This window comes from Hemitrygon akajei, chromosome 8 (assembly GCF_048418815.1).
Source record: "Hemitrygon akajei chromosome 8, sHemAka1.3, whole genome shotgun sequence".
Taxonomy (NCBI): Eukaryota; Metazoa; Chordata; class Chondrichthyes; order Myliobatiformes; family Dasyatidae; genus Hemitrygon; species Hemitrygon akajei.
The window spans coordinates 168,795,101-168,814,114 of NC_133131.1; the positions used below are offsets into that span (position 1 = coordinate 168,795,101).

The window sequence follows — 19,014 nt, forward strand, 5'->3', positions numbered from 1 at the left end:
AGGTACGGGAGCCCGGGGACTGGACACTGAGGTACGGGAGCACGGGGACTGGACTCTGAGGTACGGGAGCCCGGGGACCGGACACTGAGGTACGGGAGCACGGGGACCGGACTCTGAGGTACGGGAGCCCGGGGACCGGACACTGAGGTATGGGAGCCCGGGGACTGGACTCTGAGGTACGGGAGCCCGGGGACCGGACACTGAGGTACGGGAGCACGGGGACTGGACACTGAGGTACGGGAGCACGGGGACCGGACTCTGAGGTACGGGAGCCCGGGGACTGGACTCTGAGGTACGGGAGCCCGGGGACCGGACACTGAGGTACGGGAGCACGGGGACCGGACTCTGAGGTACGGGAGCCCGGGGACCGGACACTGAGGTATGGGAGCCCGGGGACTGGACTCTGAGGTACGGGAGCCCGGGGACCGGACACTGAGGTACGGGAGCACGGGGACTGGACACTGAGGTACGGGAGCACGGGGACCGGACTCTGAGGTACGGGAGCCCGGGGACCGGACTCTGAGGTACGGGAGCCCGGGGACCGGACACTGAGGTACGGGAGCACGGGGACTGGACACTGAGGTACGGCAGCCCGGGGACCGGACAATGAGGTACGGGAGCCCGGGGACCGGACACTGAGGTACGGGAGCCCGGGGACTGGACTCTGAGGTAAGGGAGCCCGGGGACTGGACACTGAGGTACGGGAGCCCGGGGACCGGACACTGAGGTACGGGTGCCCGGGGACTGGACTCTGAGGTACGGGAGCCCGGGGACCGGACTCTGAGGTACGGGAGCCCGGGGACTGGACACTGAGGTACGGGAGCCCGGGGACCGGACACTGAGGTATGGGAGCCCGGGGACTGGACACTGAGGTACGGGTGCCCGGGGACCGGACACTGAGGTACGGGAGCCCGGGGACCGGACTCTGAGGTACGGGAGCCCGGGGACCGGACTCTGAGGTACGGGAGCCCGGGGACCGGACACTGAGGTACGGGTGCCCGGGGACCGGACACTGAGGTACGGGAGCCCGGGGACTGGACTCTGAGGTAAGGGAGCCCGGGGACTGGACACTGAGGTACGGCAGCCCGGGGACTGGACACTGAGGTACGGGAGCCCGGGGACTGGACTCTGAGGTAAGGGAGCCCGGGGACTGGACACTGAGGTACGGGAGCCCGGGGACTGGACACTGAGGTACGGGAGCCCGGGGACAGGACACTGAGGTACGGGAGGCTGGGGACTGGACACTGAGGTACGGGAGCCCGGGGACCGGACTCTGAGGTACGGGAGCCCGGGGACCGGACTCTGAGGTACGGGAGCCCGGGGACCGGACTCTGAGGTACGGGAGCCCGGGGAACGGACACTGAGGTATGGGAGCCCGGGGACTGGACTCTGAGGTATGGGAGCCCGGGGACTGGACTCTGAGGTACGGGAGCCCGGGGACTGGACTCTGAGGTATGGGAGCCCGGGGACTGGACTCTGAGGTACGGGAGCCCGGGGAGTGGACACTGAGGTACGGGAGGCTGGGGACTGGATACTGAGGTACGGGAGCCCGGGGACCGGACTCTGAGGTACGGGAGCCCGGGGACCGGACTCTGAGGTACGGGAGCCCGGGGACCGGACTCTGAGGTACGGGAGCCCGGGGACCGGACACTGAGGTATGGGAGCCCGGGGACTGGACTCTGAGGTATGGGAGCCCGGGGACTGGACTCTGAGGTACGGGAGCCCGGGGACTGGACTCTGAGGTACGGGAGCCCGGGGACCGGACACTGAGGTACGGGAGCCCGGGGACTGGACTCTGAGGTACGGGAGCCCAGGGACTGGACAATGAGGTACGGGTGCCCGGGGACCGGACACTGAGGTACGGGAGCCCGGGGACCGGACTCTGAGGTACGGGAGCCCGGGGACCGGACTCTGAGGTACGGGAGCCCGGGGACCGGACACTGAGGTACGGGTGCCCGGGGACCGGACACTGAGGTACGGGAGCCCGGGGACTGGACTCTGAGGTAAGGGAGCCCGGGGACTGGACACTGAGGTACGGCAGCCCGGGGACTGGACACTGAGGTACGGGAGCCCGGGGACTGGACTCTGAGGTAAGGGAGCCCGGGGACTGGACACTGAGGTACGGGAGCCCGGGGACTGGACACTGAGGTACGGGAGCCCGGGGACAGGACACTGAGGTACGGGAGGCCGGGGACTGGACACTGAGGTACGGGAGCCCGGGGACCGGACTCTGAGGTACGGGAGCCCGGGGACCGGACTCTGAGGTACGGGAGCCCGGGGACCGGACTCTGAGGTACGGGAGCCCGGGGAACGGACACTGAGGTATGGGAGCCCGGGGACTGGACTCTGAGGTATGGGAGCCCGGGGACTGGACTCTGAGGTACGGGAGCCCGGGGACTGGACTCTGAGGTATGGGAGCCCGGGGACTGGACTCTGAGGTACGGGAGCCCGGGGAGTGGACACTGAGGTACGGGAGGCTGGGGACTGGATACTGAGGTACGGGAGCCCGGGGACCGGACTCTGAGGTACGGGAGCCCGGGGACCGGACTCTGAGGTACGGGAGCCCGGGGACCGGACTCTGAGGTACGGGAGCCCGGGGACCGGACACTGAGGTATGGGAGCCCGGGGACTGGACTCTGAGGTATGGGAGCCCGGGGACTGGACTCTGAGGTACGGGAGCCCGGGGACTGGACTCTGAGGTACGGGAGCCCGGGGACCGGACACTGAGGTACGGGAGCCCGGGGACTGGACTCTGAGGTACGGGAGCCCAGGGACTGGACAATGAGGTACGGGAGCCCGGGGACTGGACAATGAGGTACGGGAGCCCGGGGACTGGACACTGAGGTACGGGAGCCCGGGGACTGGACACTGAGGTACGGGAGCCCGGGGACTGAGGTACGGGAGCCCGGGGACTGGACTCTGAGGTAAGGGAGCCCGGGGACTGGACACTGAGGTACGGGAGCCCGGGGACTGGACTCTGAGGTACGGGAGCTCGGGGACCGGACACTGAGGTACGGGAGCCCGGGGACTGGACTCTGAGGTACGGGAGCCCAGGGACTGGACAATGAGGTACGGGAGCCCGGGGACTGGACACTGAGGTACGGGAGCCCGGGGACTGGACACTGAGGTACGGGAGCCCGGGAACCGGACTCTGAGGTAAGGGAGCCCGGGGACCGGACACTGAGGTATGGGAGCCCGGGGACTGGACTCTGAGGTACGGGAGCCCGGGGACTGGACTCTGAGGTACGGGAGCCCGGGGACTGGACTCTGAGGTACGGGAGCCCGGGGACCGGACACTGAGGTACGGGAGCCCGGGGACTGGACTCTGAGGTACGGGAGCCCAGGGACCGGACACTGAGGTACGGGAGCCCGGGGACCGGACTCTGAGGTACGGGAGCCCGGGGACCGGACTCTGAGGTACGGGAGCCCGGGGACCGGACACTGAGGTACGGGTGCCCGGGGACCGGACACTGAGGTACGGGAGCCCGGGGACTGGACTCTGAGGTAAGGGAGCCCGGGGACTGGACACTGAGGTACGGCAGCCCGGGGACTGGACACTGAGGTACGGGAGCCCGGGGACTGGACTCTGAGGTAAGGGAGCCCGGGGACTGGACACTGAGGTACGGGAGCCCGGGGACTGGACACTGAGGTACGGGAGCCCGGGGACAGGACACTGAGGTACGGGAGGCCGGGGACTGGACACTGAGGTACGGGAGCCCGGGGACCGGACTCTGAGGTACGGGAGCCCGGGGACCGGACTCTGAGGTACGGGAGCCCGGGGACCGGACTCTGAGGTACGGGAGCCCGGGGAACGGACACTGAGGTATGGGAGCCCGGGGACTGGACTCTGAGGTATGGGAGCCCGGGGACTGGACTCTGAGGTACGGGAGCCCGGGGACTGGACTCTGAGGTATGGGAGCCCGGGGACTGGACTCTGAGGTACGGGAGCCCGGGGAGTGGACACTGAGGTACGGGAGGCTGGGGACCGGATACTGAGGTACGGGAGCCCGGGGACCGGACTCTGAGGTACGGGAGCCCGGGGACCGGACTCTGAGGTACGGGAGCCCGGGGACCGGACTCTGAGGTACGGGAGCCCGGGGACCGGACACTGAGGTATGGGAGCCCGGGGACTGGACTCTGAGATATGGGAGCCCGGGGACTGGACTCTGAGGTACGGGAGCCCGGGGACTGGACTCTGAGGTACGGGAGCCCGGGGACCGGACACTGAGGTACGGGAGCCCGGGGACTGGACTCTGAGGTACGGGAGCCCGGGGACTGGACTCTGAGGTACGGGAGCTCGGGGACCGGACACTGAGGTACGGGAGCCCGGGGACTGGACTCTGAGGTACGGGAGCCCAGGGACTGGACAATGAGGTACGGGAGCCCGGGGACTGGACACTGAGGTACGGGAGCCCGGGGACTGGACACTGAGGTACGGGAGCCCGGGGACCGGACTCTGAGGTAAGGGAGCCCGGGGACCGGACACTGAGGTATGGAAGCCCGGGGACTGAGGTAAGGGAGCCCGGGGACCGGACACTGAGGTACGGGAGCCCGGGGACCGGACACTGAGGTACGGGAGCCCGGGGACTGGACTCTGAGGTACGGGAGCCCGGGGACTGGACACTGAGGTACGGGAGCCCGGGGACCGGACACTGAGGTACGGGAGCCCGGGGACTGGACTCTGAGGTACGGGAGCTCGGGGACTGGACACTGAGGTACGGGTGCCCGGGGACCGGACAATGAGTTATGGGAGCCCGGGGACTGGACTCTGAGGTACGGGAGCACAGGGACTGGACACTGAGGTACGGGTGCCCGGGGACCGGACAATGAGGTACGGGAGCCCGGGGACTGGACTCTGAGGTAAGGGAGCCCGGGGACTGGACACTGAGGTACGGGAGCCCGGGGACTGGACTCTGAGGTACGGGAGCTCGGGGACCGGACACTGAGGTACGGGAGCCCGGGGACTGGACTCTGAGGTACGGGAGCCCAGGGACTGGACAATGAGGTACGGGAGCCCGGGGACTGGACACTGAGGTACGGGAGCCCGGGGACTGGACACTGAGGTACGGGAGCCCGGGGACCGGACTCTGAGGTAAGGGAGCCCGGGGACCGGACACTGAGGTATGGAAGCCCGGGGACTGAGGTAAGGGAGCCCGGGGACCGGACACTGAGGTACGGGAGCCCGGGGACCGGACACTGAGGTACGGGAGCCCGGGGACTGGACTCTGAGGTACGGGAGCCCGGGGACTGGACACTGAGGTACGGGAGCCCGGGGACCGGACACTGAGGTACGGGAGCCCGGGGACTGGACTCTGAGGTACGGGAGCTCGGGGACTGGACACTGAGGTACGGGTGCCCGGGGACCGGACAATGAGGTATGGGAGCCCGGGGACTGGACTCTGAGGTACGGGAGCACAGGGACTGGACACTGAGGTACGGGTGCCCGGGGACCGGACAATGAGGTACGGGAGCCCGGGGACTGGACACTGAGGTACGGGAGCCCGGGGACTGGACACTGAGGTACGGGAGCCCGGGGACCGGACACTGAGGTACGGGAGCCCGGGGACCGGACACTGAGGTACGGGAGCCTGGGGACTGGACAATGAGGTACGGGTGCCCGGGGACCGGACAATGAGGTACGGGAGCCCGGGGACTGGACACTGAGGTACGGGAGCCCGGGGACTGGACACTGAGGTACGGGAGCACGGGGACTGGACTCTGAGGTACGGGAGCCCGGGGACCGGACTCTGAGGGACGGGAACCCGGGGTCCGGACAATGAGGTATGGGAGCCCAGGGACTGGACACTGAGGTACGGGAGCCCGGGGACTGGACAATGAGGTACGGGAGGCTGGGGACTGGACAATGAGGTACGGGAGCCCGGGGACTGGACACTGAGGTACAGGAGCCCGGGGAGTGGACACTGAGGTATGGAAGCCCAGGGACTGAGGTACGGCAGCCCGGGGACTGGACACTGAGGTACGGGAGCCCGGGGACCGGACTCTGAGGTACGGGAGCCCGGGGACTGGACAGTGAGGTACGGGAGCCCGGGGACTGGACAGTGAGGTACGGGAGCCCGGGGACTGGACACTGAGGTATGGAAGCCCGGGGACTGAGGTACGGGAGCCCGGGGACTGGACTCTGAGGTACGGGAGCCCGGGGACTGGACACTGAGGTACGGGAGCCCGGGGACTGGACTCTGAGGTACGGGAGCCCGGGGTCCAGACAATGAGGTACGGGAGCCCGGGGACTGGACAATGAGGTACGGGAGCCCGGGGACTGGACACTGAGGTACGGGAGCCCGGGGAGTGGACACTGAGGTACGGGAGGCTGGGGACTGGACAATGAGGTACGGGAGCCCGGGGACTGGACACTGAGGTACGGGAGCACGGGGACTGGACTCTGAGGTACGGGAGCCCGGGGACCGGACACTGAGGTACGGGAGCACGGGGACCGGACTCTGAGGTACGGGAGCCCGGGGACCGGACACTGAGGTATGGGAGCCCGGGGACTGGACTCTGAGGTATGGGAGCCCGGGGACTGGACTCTGAGGTACGGGAGCCCGGGGACTGGACTCTGAGGTACGGGAGCCCGGGGACCGGACACTGAGGTACGGGAGCCCGGGGACTGGACTCTGAGGTACGGGAGCCCAGGGACTGGACAATGAGGTACGGGTGCCCGGGGACCGGACACTGAGGTACGGGAGCCCGGGGACCGGACTCTGAGGTACGGGAGCCCGGGGACCGGACTCTGAGGTACGGGAGCCCGGGGACCGGACACTGAGGTACGGGTGCCCGGGGACCGGACACTGAGGTACGGGAGCCCGGGGACTGGACTCTGAGGTAAGGGAGCCCGGGGACTGGACACTGAGGTACGGCAGCCCGGGGACTGGACACTGAGGTACGGGAGCCCGGGGACTGGACTCTGAGGTAAGGGAGCCCGGGGACTGGACACTGAGGTACGGGAGCCCGGGGACTGGACACTGAGGTACGGGAGCCCGGGGACAGGACACTGAGGTACGGGAGGCCGGGGACTGGACACTGAGGTACGGGAGCCCGGGGACCGGACTCTGAGGTACGGGAGCCCGGGGACCGGACTCTGAGGTACGGGAGCCCGGGGACCGGACTCTGAGGTACGGGAGCCCGGGGAACGGACACTGAGGTATGGGAGCCCGGGGACTGGACTCTGAGGTATGGGAGCCCGGGGACTGGACTCTGAGGTACGGGAGCCCGGGGACTGGACTCTGAGGTATGGGAGCCCGGGGACTGGACTCTGAGGTACGGGAGCCCGGGGAGTGGACACTGAGGTACGGGAGGCTGGGGACCGGATACTGAGGTACGGGAGCCCGGGGACCGGACTCTGAGGTACGGGAGCCCGGGGACCGGACTCTGAGGTACGGGAGCCCGGGGACCGGACTCTGAGGTACGGGAGCCCGGGGACCGGACACTGAGGTATGGGAGCCCGGGGACTGGACTCTGAGATATGGGAGCCCGGGGACTGGACTCTGAGGTACGGGAGCCCGGGGACTGGACTCTGAGGTACGGGAGCCCGGGGACCGGACACTGAGGTACGGGAGCCCGGGGACTGGACTCTGAGGTACGGGAGCCCGGGGACTGGACTCTGAGGTACGGGAGCTCGGGGACCGGACACTGAGGTACGGGAGCCCGGGGACTGGACTCTGAGGTACGGGAGCCCAGGGACTGGACAATGAGGTACGGGAGCCCGGGGACTGGACACTGAGGTACGGGAGCCCGGGGACTGGACACTGAGGTACGGGAGCCCGGGGACCGGACTCTGAGGTAAGGGAGCCCGGGGACCGGACACTGAGGTATGGAAGCCCGGGGACTGAGGTAAGGGAGCCCGGGGACCGGACACTGAGGTACGGGAGCCCGGGGACCGGACACTGAGGTACGGGAGCCCGGGGACTGGACTCTGAGGTACGGGAGCCCGGGGACTGGACACTGAGGTACGGGAGCCCGGGGACCGGACACTGAGGTACGGGAGCCCGGGGACTGGACTCTGAGGTACGGGAGCTCGGGGACTGGACACTGAGGTACGGGTGCCCGGGGACCGGACAATGAGTTATGGGAGCCCGGGGACTGGACTCTGAGGTACGGGAGCACAGGGACTGGACACTGAGGTACGGGTGCCCGGGGACCGGACAATGAGGTACGGGAGCCCGGGGACTGGACTCTGAGGTAAGGGAGCCCGGGGACTGGACACTGAGGTACGGGAGCCCGGGGACTGGACTCTGAGGTACGGGAGCTCGGGGACCGGACACTGAGGTACGGGAGCCCGGGGACTGGACTCTGAGGTACGGGAGCCCAGGGACTGGACAATGAGGTACGGGAGCCCGGGGACTGGACACTGAGGTACGGGAGCCCGGGGACTGGACACTGAGGTACGGGAGCCCGGGGACCGGACTCTGAGGTAAGGGAGCCCGGGGACCGGACACTGAGGTATGGAAGCCCGGGGACTGAGGTAAGGGAGCCCGGGGACCGGACACTGAGGTACGGGAGCCCGGGGACCGGACACTGAGGTACGGGAGCCCGGGGACTGGACTCTGAGGTACGGGAGCCCGGGGACTGGACACTGAGGTACGGGAGCCCGGGGACCGGACACTGAGGTACGGGAGCCCGGGGACTGGACTCTGAGGTACGGGAGCTCGGGGACTGGACACTGAGGTACGGGTGCCCGGGGACCGGACAATGAGGTATGGGAGCCCGGGGACTGGACTCTGAGGTACGGGAGCACAGGGACTGGACACTGAGGTACGGGTGCCCGGGGACCGGACAATGAGGTACGGGAGCCCGGGGACTGGACACTGAGGTACGGGAGCCCGGGGACTGGACACTGAGGTACGGGAGCCCGGGGACCGGACACTGAGGTACGGGAGCCCGGGGACCGGACACTGAGGTACGGGAGCCTGGGGACTGGACAATGAGGTACGGGTGCCCGGGGACCGGACAATGAGGTACGGGAGCCCGGGGACTGGACACTGAGGTACGGGAGCCCGGGGACTGGACACTGAGGTACGGGAGCACGGGGACTGGACTCTGAGGTACGGGAGCCCGGGGACCGGACTCTGAGGGACGGGAACCCGGGGTCCGGACAATGAGGTATGGGAGCCCAGGGACTGGACACTGAGGTACGGGAGCCCGGGGACTGGACAATGAGGTACGGGAGGCTGGGGACTGGACAATGAGGTACGGGAGCCCGGGGACTGGACACTGAGGTACAGGAGCCCGGGGAGTGGACACTGAGGTATGGAAGCCCAGGGACTGAGGTACGGCAGCCCGGGGACTGGACACTGAGGTACGGGAGCCCGGGGACCGGACTCTGAGGTACGGGAGCCCGGGGACTGGACAGTGAGGTACGGGAGCCCGGGGACTGGACAGTGAGGTACGGGAGCCCGGGGACTGGACACTGAGGTATGGAAGCCCGGGGACTGAGGTACGGGAGCCCGGGGACTGGACTCTGAGGTACGGGAGCCCGGGGACTGGACACTGAGGTACGGGAGCCCGGGGACTGGACTCTGAGGTACGGGAGCCCGGGGTCCAGACAATGAGGTACGGGAGCCCGGGGACTGGACAATGAGGTACGGGAGCCCGGGGACTGGACACTGAGGTACGGGAGCCCGGGGAGTGGACACTGAGGTACGGGAGGCTGGGGACTGGACAATGAGGTACGGGAGCCCGGGGACTGGACACTGAGGTACGGGAGCACGGGGACTGGACTCTGAGGTACGGGAGCCCGGGGACCGGACACTGAGGTACGGGAGCACGGGGACCGGACTCTGAGGTACGGGAGCCCGGGGACCGGACACTGAGGTATGGGAGCCCGGGGACTGGACTCTGAGGTACGGGAGCCCGGGGACCGGACACTGAGGTACGGGAGCACGGGGACTGGACACTGAGGTACGGGAGCACGGGGACCGGACTCTGAGGTACGGGAGCCCGGGGACTGGACTCTGAGGTACGGGAGCCCGGGGACCGGACACTGAGGTACGGGAGCACGGGGACCGGACTCTGAGGTACGGGAGCCCGGGGACCGGACACTGAGGTATGGGAGCCCGGGGACTGGACTCTGAGGTACGGGAGCCCGGGGACCGGACACTGAGGTACGGGAGCACGGGGACTGGACACTGAGGTACGGGAGCACGGGGACCGGACTCTGAGGTACGGGAGCCCGGGGACCGGACTCTGAGGTACGGGAGCCCGGGGACCGGACACTGAGGTACGGGAGCACGGGGACTGGACACTGAGGTACGGCAGCCCGGGGACCGGACAATGAGGTACGGGAGCCCGGGGACCGGACACTGAGGTACGGGAGCCCGGGGACTGGACTCTGAGGTAAGGGAGCCCGGGGACTGGACACTGAGGTACGGGAGCCCGGGGACCGGACACTGAGGTACGGGTGCCCGGGGACTGGACTCTGAGGTACGGGAGCCCGGGGACCGGACTCTGAGGTACGGGAGCCCGGGGACTGGACACTGAGGTACGGGAGCCCGGGGACCGGACACTGAGGTACGGGAGCCCGGGGACCGGACACTGAGGTACGGGAGCCCGGGGACTGGACACTGAGGTACGGGAGCCCGGGGACCGGACTCTGAGGTACGGGAGCCCGGGGACCGGACAATGAGGTACGGGAGCCCGGGGACTGGACTCTGAGGTACGGGAGCCCGGGGACCGGACACTGAGGTACGGGTGCCCGGGGACCGGACACTGAGGTACGGGAGCCCGGGGACTGGACTCTGAGGTAAGGGAGCCCAGGGACTGGACACTGAGGTACGGCAGCCCGGGGACTGGACACTGAGGTACGGGAGCCCGGGGACTGGACTCTGAGGTAAGGGAGCCCGGGGACTGGACACTGAGGTACGGGAGCCCGGGGACTGGACACTGAGGTACGGGAGCCCGGGGACTGGACTCTGAGGTACGGGAGCCCGGGGACCGGACTCTGAGGTAAGGGAGCCCGGGGACTGGACACTGAGGTACGGCAGCCCGGGGACTGGACACTGAGGTACGGGAGCCCGGGGACTGAACTCTGAGGTAAGGGAGCCCGGGGACTGGACACTGAGGTACGGGAGCCCGGGGACTGGACACTGAGGTACGGGAGCCCGGGGACTGGACTCTGAGGTACGGGAGCCCGGGGACCGGACTCTGAGGTACGGGAGCCCGGGGACCGGACACTGAGGTACGGGAGCCCGGGGACCGGACACTGAGGTACGGGAGCCCGGGGACCGGACTCTGAGGTACGGGAGCCCGGGGACCGGACAATGAGGTACGGGAGCCCGGGGACCGGACAATGAGGTACGGGAGCCCGGGGATTGGACTCTGAGGTACGGGAGCCCGGGGACCGGACACTGAGGTACGGGTGCCCGGGGACCGGACACTGAGGTACGGGAGCCCGGGGACTGGACTCTGAGGTAAGGGAGCCCGGGGACTGGACACTGAGGTACGGCAGCCCGGGGACTGGACACTGAGGTACGGGAGCCCGGGGACTGGACTCTGAGGTAGGGGAGCCCGGGGACTGGACACTGAGGTACGGGAGCCCGGGGACTGGACACTGAGGTACGGGAGGCTGGGGACTGGACACTGAGGTACGGGAGCCCGGGGACCGGACTCTGAGGTACGGGAGCCCGGGGACCGGACTCTGAGGTACGGGAGCCCGGGGACCGGACTCTGAGGTATGGGAGCCCGGGGACCGGACTCTGAGGTACGGGAGCCCGGGGACCGGACACTGAGGTACGGGAGCCCGGGGACTGGACACTGAGGTATGGGAGCCCGGGGACCGGACTCTGAGGTAAGGGAGCCCGGGGACCGGACACTGAGGTACGGGAGCCCGGGGACCGGACACTGAGGTACGGGAGCCCGGGGACCGGACTCTGAGGTACGGGAGCCCGGGGACTGGACACTGAGGTACGGGTGCCCGGGGACTGGACAATGAGGTACGGGAGCCCGGGGACCGGACACTGAGGTACGGGAGCCCGGGGAGTGGACACTGAGGTACGGGAGGCCGGGGACTGGACAATGAGGTATGGGAGCCCGGGGACTGGACACTGAGGTACGGGAGCCCGGGGAGTGGACACTGAGGTACGGGAGGCCGGGGACTGGACAATGAGGTATGGGAGCCCGGGGACTGGACTCTGAGGTACGGGAGCTCGGGGACTGGACACTGAGGTACGGGAGCCCGGGGACTGGACACTGAGGTACGGGTGCCCGGGGACTGGACAATGAGGTACGGGAGCCCGGGGACCGGACACTGAGGTACGGGAGCCGGGGGACCGGACACTGAGGTACGGGAGCCCGGGGACTGGACACTGAGGTACGGGTGCCCGGGGACTGGACACTGAGGTACGGGAGCCCGGGGACTGGACTCTGAGGTAAGGGAGCCCGGGGACTGGACACTGAGGTACGGGAGCCCGGGGACTGGACACTGAGGTACGAGAGCCCGGGGAGTGGACACTGAGGTACGGGAGGCTGGGGACTGGACACTGAGGTACGGGAGCCCGGGGACCGGACTCTGAGGTACGGGAGCCCGGGGACCGGACTCTGAGGTACGGGAGCCCGGGGACCGGACTCTGAGGTACGGGAGCCCGGGGACCGGACACTGAGGTACGGCAGCCCGGGGACCGGACAATGAGGTACGGGAGCCCGGGGACCGGACACTGAGGTACGGGAGCCCGGGGACTGGACACTGAGGTACGGGAGCCCGGGGAGTGGACACTGAGGTACGGGAGGCTGGGGACTGGACACTGAGGTACGGGAGCCCTGGGACCGGACTCTGAGGTACGGGAGCCCGGGGACCGGACTCTGAGGTACGGGAGCCCGGGGACCGGACTCTGAGGTACGGGAGCCCGGGGACCGGACACTGAGGTATGGGAGCCCGGGGACTGGACTCTGAGGTATGGTAGCCCGGGGACTGGACACTGAGGTACGGGTGCCCGGGGACTGGACACTGAGGTATGGGAGCCCGGGGACCGGACACTGAGGTACGGGAGCCCGGGGACCGGACAATGAGGTACGGGAGCCCGGGGACTGGACTCTGAGGTACGGGAGCCCGGGGACCGGACTCTGAGGTACGGGAGCCCGGGGACCGGACTCTGAGGTACGGGAGCCCGGGGACCGGACACTGAGGTACGGGAGCCCGGGGACCAGACACTGAGGTACGGGAGCTCAGGGACCGGACACTGAGGTACAGGAGCCCGGGGACCGGACACTGAGGTAGGGGAGCCCGGGGACCGGACTCTGAGGTACGGGAGCTCGGGGACCGAACACTGAGGTACGGGAGCCCGGGGACCGGACACTGAGGTACGGGAGCCCGGGGACTGGACACTGAGGTACGGGAGCCCGGGGACCGGACTCTGAGGTACGGGAGCCCGGGGACCGGACAATGAGGTACGGGAGCCCGGGGACTGGACTCTGAGGTACGGGAGCCCGGGGACCGGACACTGAGGTACGGGTGCCCGGGGACCGGACACTGAGGTACGGGAGCCCGGGGACTGGACTCTGAGGTAAGGGAGCCCGGGGACTGGACACTGAGGTACGGCAGCCCGGGGACTGGACACTGAGGTACGGGAGCCCGGGGTCTGGACTCTGAGGTAAGGGAGCCCGGGGACTGGACACTGAGGTACGGGAGCCCGGGGACTGGACACTGAGGTACGGGAGCCCGGGGTCTGGACTCTGAGGTACGGGAGCCCGGGGACCGGACACTGAGGTACGGGAGCCCGGGGACTGGACTCTGAGGTAAGGGAGCCCGGGGACTGGACACTGAGGTACGGGAGCCCGGGGACTGGACACTGAGGTACGGGAGCCCGGGGACTGGACTCTGAGGTACGGGAGCCCGGGGACCGGACTCTGAGGTACGGGAACCCGGGGTCCGGACAATGAGGTATGGGAGCCCAGGGACTGGACACTGAGGTACGGGAGCCCGGGGACTGGACACTGAGGTACGGGAGCCCGGGGAGTGGACACTGAGGTACGGGAGGCTGGGGACTGGACACTGAGGTACGGGAGCCCGGGGACCGGACTCTGAGGTACGGGAGCCCGGGGACCGGACTCTGAGGTACGGGAGCCCGGGGACCGGACTCTGAGGTACGGGAGCCCGGGGACCGGACACTGAGGTATGGGAGCCCGGGGACTGGACTCTGAGGTATGGGAGCCCGGGGACTGGACTCTGAGGTACGGGAGCCCGGGGACTGGACTCTGAGGTATGGGAGCCCGGGGACTGGACTCTGAGGTAAGGGAGCCCGGGGACTGGACACTGAGGTACGGGAGCCCGGGGACTGGACACTGAGGTACGGGAGCCCGGGGACTGGACTCTGAGGTACGGGAGCCCGGGGACCGGACTCTGAGGTACGGGAACCCGGGGTCCGGACAATGAGGTATGGGAGCCCAGGGACTGGACACTGAGGTACGGGAGCCCGGGGAGTGGACACTGAGGTACGGGAGGCTGGGGACTGGACACTGAGGTATGGGAGCCCGGGGACTGGACACTGAGGTATGGGAGCCCGGGGACCGGACTCTGAGGTACGGGAGCCCGGGGACCGGACACTGAGGTACGGGAGCCCGGGGACTGGACACTGAGGTATGGGAGCCCGGGGACCGGACTCTGAGGTAAGGGAGCCCGGGGACCGGACACTGAGGTACGGGAGCCCGGGGACCGGACACTGAGGTACGGGAGCCCGGGGACCGGACTCTGAGGTACGGGAGCCCGGGGACTGGACACTGAGGTACGGGTGCCCGGGGACTGGACAATGAGGTACGGGAGCCCGGGGACCGGACACTGAGGTACGGGAGCCCGGGGAGTGGACACTGAGGTACGGGAGGCCGGGGACTGGACAATGAGGTATGGGAGCCCGGGGACTGGACACTGAGGTACGGGAGCCCGGGGAGTGGACACTGAGGTACGGGAGGCCGGGGACTGGACAATGAGGTATGGGAGCCCGGGGACTGGACTCTGAGGTACGGGAGCTCGGGGACTGGACACTGAGGTACGGGAGCCCGGGGACTGGACACTGAGGTACGGGTGCCCGGGGACTGGACAATGAGGTACGGGAGCCCGGGGACCGGACACTGAGGTACGGGAGCCGGGGGACCGGACACTGAGGTACGGGAGCCCGGGGACTGGACACTGAGGTACGGGAGCCCGGGGACCGGACTCTGAGGTACGGGAGCCCGGGGACCGGACACTGAGGTATGGGAGCCCGGGGACTGGACTCTGAGGTATGGGAGCCCGGGGACTGGACTCTGAGGTACGGGAGCCCGGGGACTGGACTCTGAGGTATGGGAGCCCGGGGACTGGACTCTGAGGTAAGGGAGCCCGGGGACTGGACACTGAGGTACGGGAGCCCGGGGACTGGACACTGAGGTACGGGAGCCCGGGGACTGGACTCTGAGGTACGGGAGCCCGGGGACCGGACTCTGAGGTACGGGAACCCGGGGTCCGGACAATGAGGTATGGGAGCCCAGGGACTGGACACTGAGGTACGGGAGCCCGGGGAGTGGACACTGAGGTACGGGAGGCTGGGGACTGGACACTGAGGTATGGGAGCCCGGGGACTGGACACTGAGGTATGGGAGCCCGGGGACCGGACTCTGAGGTACGGGAGCCCGGGGACCGGACACTGAGGTACGGGAGCCCGGGGACTGGACACTGAGGTATGGGAGCCCGGGGACCGGACTCTGAGGTAAGGGAGCCCGGGGACCGGACACTGAGGTACGGGAGCCCGGGGACCGGACACTGAGGTACGGGAGCCCGGGGACCGGACTCTGAGGTACGGGAGCCCGGGGACTGGACACTGAGGTACGGGTGCCCGGGGACTGGACAATGAGGTACGGGAGCCCGGGGACCGGACACTGAGGTACGGGAGCCCGGGGAGTGGACACTGAGGTACGGGAGGCCGGGGACTGGACAATGAGGTATGGGAGCCCGGGGACTGGACACTGAGGTACGGGAGCCCGGGGAGTGGACACTGAGGTACGGGAGGCCGGGGACTGGACAATGAGGTATGGGAGCCCGGGGACTGGACTCTGAGGTACGGGAGCTCGGGGACTGGACACTGAGGTACGGGAGCCCGGGGACTGGACACTGAGGTACGGGTGCCCGGGGACTGGACAATGAGGTACGGGAGCCCGGGGACCGGACACTGAGGTACGGGAGCCGGGGGACCGGACACTGAGGTACGGGAGCCCGGGGACTGGACACTGAGGTACGGGTGCCCGGGGACTGGACACTGAGGTACGGGAGCCCGGGGACTGGACTCTGAGGTACGGGAGCCCGGGGACTGGACTCTGAGGTACGGGAGCCCGGGGACTGGACACTGAGGTACTGGAGCCTTAAGACGCAGATTCAACATTTTAGAAACAGCTTCTTCTCATTTACCATTAGATTTTTGAATGGTCGTGAATTCATGAACACACACCACTACTTTAGAAAATAGAACTAGTTGTACTGCCCTTCGGCCCTTAATGTTGTGCCGGCCCTTTAACCTACTCCAAGATCAATCTAAGTCTTCCCTCCCACGTAACCCTTCATCTCTGTGCATATCTAAGAGTTTCTTAAATGTCCCTAACGAATCTGCCCCTATCAGCTCATCCTACACACACCACTCTCTGTGTAAACAACCTTCCTCTGACATCCCACCCCTACACTTTCCACTAAACACCTTGTGTTATGCCTCCTTGTGTTCAGCATTTCCGCCCTGAGACCATGAGCATATCTACAGGAAACTCTGTCGCATGAAAGCAGCATCCATCATCGGGGACCCCCACCACCCAGGATAAGCTCTCTTCTCACTGCTGCCATCAAGAAGAAAGTACAGGAGCCTCAGGACCCACACCACCAGGTTCAGGAACGGTTATTACCCCTCAACCATCAGGCTCTTGAACCAGAGGGGATAACTTCACCCACCTTCACTGACTCCAACACTGAACTCTCCCACAACCTATGGATTCACTTTCAAGGACTTTTCATCTCATGTTCTCAATATTTATTGCTGATTTTATCACTGTTATTATTTCTTTCTTTTTGTATTTGCATGGTTTGTTGTCTTTTGCACACTGATTGAACGCCCAAGTTGATGTGGTCTTTCATTGATTCTGTTATAGATTTATTGAGTATGCCCGCAAGAAAAGCTCAGGGTTGTAAATGGTAACCCAGCTCAACTTAGATAATAAATTTGCTTTGAACTTTGAAAAAGTCTTAGTCTATCCACTTATCATCTTGTATACCTCTATCTCTTGTTCTCTTTTTGTACTATTCATATTTTATATATTCCTGTTGTAATTTATAGGAAGTTTTATGCATTGCACTGTACTGCTGCTACAAAACAACAAATCTCATGACATACTGTGATAAAAAAACCTGATTTTCATTCTAATTTTTTGTCTAATACTCGACGGGAGGAGGAAAATTTGAAAGCGACCCGAGGGGGAAGTTATTCACACGCACAGGGTGATTGGATGGTATGAAAGAGCTGCCAGAAGGCTCGGGAACCACATCTACACAAATACATAGACAGGAAAGCTTTAGACTTGCAGGGGTTCCCTACCTGGGGTCCATGGACCCCTTGCTTAGTGGTATCGGTCCATGGCGTCAAAGGTTGGGAGCCCCTGGTTTAGAAGGATATGGAGCAAACATGGGAAACGAGACCAGCTCAGAAACGGATGCTTTAAGAAGGACAACTGGAACTACTTTAGAGAACGAATGAGGTTGGTCGGCATGGACGGGTTGGGCCGAAGGACCTGCTTCCGTACTGTTAAAATATCTCTTGACCAAGGCGCAATTAATCTGCTGTGACACGCGCACACAAAGTGCTGGAGGAACCCAGCAGGTCAGGCAGCATCTACGGAATGGAAATGAATAAACAGTCGATGTTTTGGGCCAAGACCCTTCGTCAGGACTCAGGACTTCGATCTGCCCCCAACGCCCAACGTCTCCACTCTGCCTGCCCACCTCCTTTGTGGCGTTTTCCAGGTTAACGACCAGCCCGTTCAATCACAGCGCTGATTGCTGTCAAAACAGCACACCTTCTGGTGTGGTTTCCTTGGGTATGCGCAGGAAGCCTCACACAAGCAAGGTACCTCAGATGAAGACCTGAAACTAGAAATGTTTGCACTGCGGCATGTAATTTCACCCTTTAAGTGATTGACATTTTTGGATCCCCAGTTGCCTGGGCTTCAAATATTGGCTGAAGGCTCAGACAGACGGAGAAGTCCCATGCCGGTAACTTCCTCGGCTGTATAATTACTAAGATCTTTGCTGCCAGTGGCTTCCTCGCACAACGTGACTCCCTAATCAAGCTGCGGAGAGAGGGAGTGGGATGGAATGGGGTGGGGGGGGGGTACAGGTGTGGCAAAGGATCCCCCCTCCCATGCCCTGGGATACTCACGGTTGCTGCCAGGATGAGGGCGAGCCAGGTGGGACACCGGTTGTACATCTTCACGTCTGGCTGAGAGCTGAGCTGCGCACCGGTGTGGCTGGTCCCGCCCCTCCGCCCCTCGCCCCCACCCCGCCCTGTAACCCAGCGGTGTGAGAATCCAGAGCGCTGCTGTCGCAATCGCAGGTGATAAAGGGGAACAATAAAAGGTACTCGAGCCAACAGACGACGGCCTTAACCTTTGCCCGTTGGTTCGCCTTGTGTTAACAGAGAGGAATGTCTGTGGGGAAGAAAGGGTTTTCTTTCAAGAGGTAATTGGGACATGAGAAACTCACAAACCGCAGTGTTACAACACAGAACAAAGAACATGGAACACAGAGAACAGTACAGGCCCTTCAGCCCACAATGTCTGTGCTGAACACAGTGCCAAATGTCTTCTGCCTGGCATCATCATCAGTATGTGCCATGTTGGATGACACAGGTGATCGTGGCAATTACTGTTCTTGGCAAATTTTTCTACACAAGTGGTTTGCCATTGCCTTCTTCTGGGCAGTGTCTTTACAAGATGGGTGACCCCAGCCATCATCAATACTCTTCAGAAGATGTCTGCCTGCTGTAACCAGGTCTTGTGATCTGC

At 65.7% G+C, this 19,014-nt stretch overlaps 1 protein-coding gene across 1 annotated transcript in view; it reads right to left on the reverse strand.

The window, feature by feature from the left end:
- The window catches only part of ghrhrl (growth hormone releasing hormone receptor, like), an 89,170-nt gene extending 70,712 nt beyond the window's left edge, over positions 1–18,458 (reverse strand). Inside the window, exon 1 of the mRNA XM_073052961.1 lies at positions 18,390–18,458. Within this exon, the coding sequence (XP_072909062.1) occupies positions 18,390–18,437 (48 nt within the window). The 5' untranslated portion in view covers positions 18,438–18,458. The remainder of the gene's footprint in view (positions 1–18,389) is intronic.
- Between the last annotated feature and the right edge of the window lie 556 nt (positions 18,459–19,014).